The 6117-nt window shown below is 37.0% G+C and overlaps 1 protein-coding gene across 1 annotated transcript; it reads left to right on the top strand.

The window, feature by feature from the left end:
• The first annotated feature begins 3220 nt into the window (after positions 1-3220).
• LOC138364190 (uncharacterized) lies at positions 3221-4318 on the top strand. Its single transcript, XM_069323514.1, has one exon. The coding sequence runs from the start codon at positions 3221-3223 to the stop codon at positions 4316-4318; it is 1098 nt and encodes a 365-aa protein (XP_069179615.1).
• The last annotated feature ends 1799 nt before the right edge of the window (positions 4319-6117 follow it).

The raw sequence follows: 6117 nt of genomic DNA, 5'->3' as shown, positions 1-6117 counted from the left end.
ATCCTTGTTTCAGTGCTGAGGTGATGTTGGTCTGTGAGGATGTCGAGGTGTTGTTCAATGCGGGTACGGATACTATCGTCGATGTTGCTATTTCTCCACTCGTCTGTACCATGAAGTAGTTGCGTTTTGTTGTCTTTGATTTCATTCTCTGCCTTGTATATCTGATCACGAATCAGATCCTGGCGATATTTTATCGTGAAGGCTTGATTCCTTGCTGCTGGGTCGTGCGCTTTAATATTAGTATATTTTGGTAGCAGTCTTTCCTGTAGACATATATTATTAAATATGACCGAAAAAGTAAGATTAATAATTCTAACACGAATTTTCTCAATCTTTCGTACATTTCGTTTCACTGTTGGAGGTAAATCAAAAATCAATTCTCCAAAATTCATTTTTATTTCTAGTCTAAAACTTATTACATTTTCAAAGACTTTAGTTCACAAATACACAACTGAATAGAACTTACGCATCTCCGATTTTATATCTACATTTGAGTGAGGTGGAAGGGGTGATGTGGCATTAACACAAGACAGAACAAGATGTGGTATTAATAGGGTATTAATTTCATCAACACAAGACAGAACAAGAGTATTAATAGGGTATTAATTTCATCAACACAAGACAGAACACGAAACAATGGATATTGAATAGAAGTGTTTGTAGAAAGCCTATTGGTCCATATTTCTTGATGCTTCTATATTGGAGCGGAGTCTTGAGGTGGGTAGAATATAGTTGTGCAATAATTGGCTGTTGATTGCTGGTGTTGACTTCTTGATGTGTAGTGCCTCGCAAACGTCAAGCCGCCTGCTATCACTGTATCTATCGATGATTTCTGTGTTGTTTACTAGGATTTCTCTGGCGATGGTTTGGTTGTGGGAAGAGATTATATGTTCCTTAATGGAGCCCTGTTGCTTATGCATCGTTAAACGCCTAGAAAGAGATGTTGTTGTCTTGCCTATATACTGGTTTTTTTGGAGCTTACAGTCCCCAAGAGGGCATTTGAAGGCATAGACGACGTTAGTCTCTTTTAAAGCGTTCTGTTTTGTGTCCGGAGAGTTTCTCATGAGTAGGCTGGCCGTTTTTCTGGTTTTATAGTAAATCGTCAGTTGTATCCTCTGATTTTTGTCTGTAGGGATAACGTTTCTATTAACAATATCTTTCAGGACCCTTTCCTCCGTTTTATGAGCTGTGGAAAAGAAGTTCCTGTAAAATAGTCTAATAGGGGGTATAGGTGTTGTGTTAGTTGTCTCTTCAGAGGTTGCATGGCTTTTCACTTTCCTTCTTATGATGTCTTCGACGAAACCATTGGAGAAGCCGTTATTGACTAGGACCTGCCTTACCCTACAGAGTTCTTCGTCGACTTGCTTCCATTCTGAGCTGTGGCTGAGAGCACGGTCGACATATGCGTTAACAACACTCATCTTGTACCTGTCTGGGCAGTCGCTGTTGGCATTTAGGCACATTCCTATGTTTGTTTCATAGTGTAGACTGCAGTGTGGAAACCTCCGCCCTTTTCCATGACTGTTACATCTAGAAAGGGCAGCTTCCCATCCTTTTCCATCTCGTAAGTGAAACGCAGCACGGAACTCTGCTCAAAGTCAAAGAAGTCAACACCAGCAATCAACAGCCAATTATTGCACAACTATATTCTACCCACCTCAAGACTCCGCTCCAATATAGAAGCATCAAGAAATATGGACCAATAGGCTTTCTACAAACACTTCTATTCAATATCCATTGTTTCGTGTTCTGTCTTGTGTTGATGAAATTAATACCCTATTAATACTCTTGTTCTGTCTTGTGTTGATGAAATTAATACCCTATTAATACCATATCTTGTTCTGTCTTGTGTTAATGCCACGTCACCCCTTCCACCTCACTCAAATGTAGATATAAAATCGGAGATGCGTAAGTTCTATTCAGTTGTGCATTTGTGAACTAAAGTCTTTGAAAATGTAATAAGTTTTAGACTAGAAATAAAAATGAATTTTGGAGAATTGATTTTTGATTTACCTCCAACATTGAAACGAAATGTACGAAAGATTGAGAAAATTCGTGTTAGAATTATTAATCTTACTTTTTCGGTCATATTTAATAATATATGTCTACAGGAAAGACTGCTACCAAAATATACTAATATATATATATATATATATATATATATATATATATATATATATATATATATATATATATATATATATATATATATATATATATATATATATATATATATATATATATATATATAAAAGTAGTTGACCCATGCGGGGCCGCTCCTATTTGTGGTTGTTGATTTGTGGAACCAATTACCGCGTAACGTGGTGGTGGTCCTTCATTGTTTCAAGCGTTGGTTGAACATGTAAATGAATGGGATTGGGTGGTTATAAATAAGCGCTGCCTCGTATGCTCCAATAGGTCTTCTGCAGTTGTCTTCATTCCTTTGTTCTTTAGATGAAGACGAATGGTATTGGCAATTATCGATTCAAGTAATTTTCCCACAATAGACGTTAGGGCAATTAAAGTTCATAATCATAAATTGATTATTTCTTGATAATAAGTTGATTAGTTGTCGATAATAAATTGACTAATTCTTGATAATAAATAAATTAGTTCTTGACAATAAGTGGATTAGTTCTTGACAATAAATTGATAAGTTCTTGATAATAAATTGATTAGTTCTTGATAATATATGATATCAGATATTTAAAGCCAAAGATTTCAAATTAATGCGTACATTTTCGAAATCAGGTAAATAATATAATGGGATTGTTTATAGAATTTTTATTCTAGAAACTTATTTTTAATTAATAACAAGTCAGGCATCGTCCAGCAGGCTGCTCATTCACCTCACTCAAGGCATCTCACATAACTTCCTCTTAGGGTGACCTATATATTAACGTCTAGACAAGAGAGCTGATTACTTATTCATTTTCATTTTGTCGTGTTAGAACATCTTTTTACTGTCATAGTGACACATTCGACAATGGATACCACTGCTCCCGTTGATTATTTTCCTAGTCTTCCACGATCGATCTTAGCCGACGTAAGAACCCTCGGTGAAGAATTTTCTGCGGACGATATTTTAGAATTTATTGACATATCAGAGGACAATCTTGGTGTATTGCATAATAACAATACAACGAAGTTATTCGCTAGCACGTTTCAGCTTGGAATTTTAGGTGCATTAACTCTTTCCTTTCGTTCGCCTTCAGTCGTGATGACTGGGCAATGGGAAGATGTCTTAAGGGAAATTATTGACCTAGCACGATATTTTGAGCCTAAAAATAATATAAATCTAAGCGCACTCGAGTCTACCACCTTAAAACCCTGGATACTGAAAATATTCACAGACCCGGAGATGTGCCCTAACCCATACCTGCGTCTGAAAATGGTTTACTTAATCAGCATTTGGCCAAAGAATTTCTTGCAGGATGCCACCTCGGGAATGCAAGCAGCTTTTGGTCTAGTGATAAATAGAAAATATATGGATGTCGCTCATCTTATGCCAGAGGGCGATCATATACAAATACTTAGTAGTATTATGGATATATTAATCAGCCTTGATGAATATGGTCACCTTGCTGCTATAGGTACTGCAGCCGTAGATCAGATAAAGGGAATTATTGTCGGACCAGAAGTATCTTTACTCTACAATCTAGTGCAGGTCTTTAAACAAGTGGCAGAGGAATCCCTAAATTTAAACGAACAGGAAGGTTTATATATGGCCAAGAACGTTTTCTATTTGTATACAGTGTTTTTAAATTTACGGAAACTCAGGAAGGCTTATGGAGCTCCTGGCCTGGTTAAGGTCGCTGCAGATACCCTAGTCACTATCACGGTTTCAATTGTTACAATTAGCTTGGCGTTACACGATAATGATGGAGGCAAATACAATATGCTTGTGTCCTATTTAGATCACTGTTACAACTGTTACAAAGACATATGTAAAAATAAAATATTTAGATCACTGTCTCAGGTTCAGCGACTTGATCACGCACAGTATCTGTCATCTCTTAGCAAGAAGGCAGCAGATTCCGGCATTTTCTTTCATCATTTCCCAATTCAAAGTCAGGAATCATCGGAGGAGGTCCCGAAAGAGTTCAGAGACAGCGTGACGCAGGCGGTGATGGAGGCGCCGGTACTGCTGCACTCGTCCAAGATGGTGATAGACGAGTCGACGCTGCTTCGCCTGCTGCTGGAGTCCCCCATGGACCCCTTCACGCGGTGCCCTCTGGACCATGGCTCGTATAGTCGCCTTCCCGAACTCCTGGCGGATATTCTTGCATGGAAAAAAAATACCAAAGTTTTGGTATAATATAATTGATGGAAAATCAACAAAGGATGAAAATGTTCAAGATAACTGCGAACTGCACCACCTACGTTTGCATCTTTATACGGACATGGTAATGTCCGAATAAAGATGAATTGGTAATTCACCGACCTTATGACTTCATTTCTTCACATGAAATTTCTCTGGTCTATTTATTTTATTTTCAAGTTTTGTCACAAATTTAAATAAGTTGTGTATTTTTCTTTTAATCAATAAATGCAGCAATTTATTAACAGCTATTCCCTGTTTATTAACTATTCCCACCTATTTAACACTAATTGTATATCCATTAGTCATGAAAACTTGTCAGCATCATTGCGGACATTTGTAAAACAAGACAAATTTGTATTCTGAGAACGATGTACAGGAAATTATACATGCATGATCCATGATTTTAAATTTTAATCATTGTACCTGGTTGATGGGGTTCTGGGAGTTCTTCTACTCCCCAAGCCCGGCCCGGAGGCAGACTTGACTTGTGAGAGTTTGGTCCACCAGGCTGTTGCTCGGAGCGGCCCGCAGGCCCACATACCCACCCAAACCGTTCTTGCACTTTCATACATATGTGACATACTAATTTATTGTGAATATTTGAGTTTACCTTCAAAAGCTTCATAGAAAACACCGACCTTAGTATGTTAAGATAAGCATCCTATTGCTTTTTAATTACAACTATTACTTAACCTATTATAGGTATAGGTTAAGTAGTAATTGTAATTACAATTATTATTTATCTTAACTTAGTATGTTAAGATAAGCATCTTATTGCTTCTTAATTTCAACTATTACTTAACCTATTATAGGTATAGGTTACGTAGTAATTGTAATTATGAAGCAATAAGATGCTTATCTTAACATACTAAGAAGGTTAGGTAAGGTCGGTGTTTTCTATGAAGCTTTTCAAGGTCCGGCACTCCTTGAAGGAAATCTAGTTTCCTCTTGAAGATGTCCACGGTTGTTCCTGTAATATTTCTGATGTTCGCTGGCAGGACGTTGAACAACCATGGACCTCTGATGTTCATACAGTGTTCTCTGATTGTGCCATGGCACCTCTGCTCTTCACGTTGTTATTTTACTGTGCAGATTTGGAACCTGTCCCTTGAGTATTTTCCATTTGTATATTATTTGGTATCTCTCTCGTCTCCTTTCTAGTGAGTACATTTGGAGAGCTTTGAGACGATCCCAATAATTTAGGTGCTTATTTAATAATTAAGGTTCTTGTAATCCATCCTATCATTTTTCTGGCTGGCGCAATACTTGCTTGGTTATGCTCCCTAAACGTTCGGTCGTTCAGGGAGCATCATTATTACCAAATCCTTGACATGCTGTTTTCCTACTATGGGCAGATTCAATTGTGTTTTATACCCTGTATTATGTTTAAGATCCTCATTTTTGCCGTATCTGAGTATCTGCAATTTATCACCATTAAAATTTTCTGCTGCCCAATCGAAAACTTTGTTAATATCTGTTTGTAGTTTATCAATGTCTTCAGCAGAGGAAATTTTCATGTTGATTTTTGTATCATCTGCAAAGGATGACACGACTTGTGTTTGTCTATAGCTGATATAATATAATATAATAATAATTTTTATTTAGGTAAAGGTACATACATAAAGAGATTTTACAAAGTTTGTTGGCTTTATAGATAGAGCTAGTACATACAATGCTTAAAGCCACTATTACGCAAAGCGTTTCGGGCAGTTTCGGATATAGAATAAGGAACAGCAGTGCTGCAAGGACTTGATGTACAGAGCTTTTAACTGTGCTCGTACTCGATTTTACTT

The sequence above is a fragment of the Procambarus clarkii genome, chromosome 12, assembly GCF_040958095.1.
Source record: "Procambarus clarkii isolate CNS0578487 chromosome 12, FALCON_Pclarkii_2.0, whole genome shotgun sequence".
Taxonomy (NCBI): Eukaryota; Metazoa; Arthropoda; class Malacostraca; order Decapoda; family Cambaridae; genus Procambarus; species Procambarus clarkii.
The sequence above is the reverse complement of the archived record's forward strand: the minus strand, read 5'-3'. Positions and strand labels throughout refer to the sequence as shown.

What these genes read in the sequence shown, in the direction of transcription:
- LOC138364190 (XM_069323514.1), top strand. Translation starts at nt 3,221, where the DNA reads ATGACTGGGCAATGGGAAGATGTCTTAAGGGAAATTATTGACCTAGCA.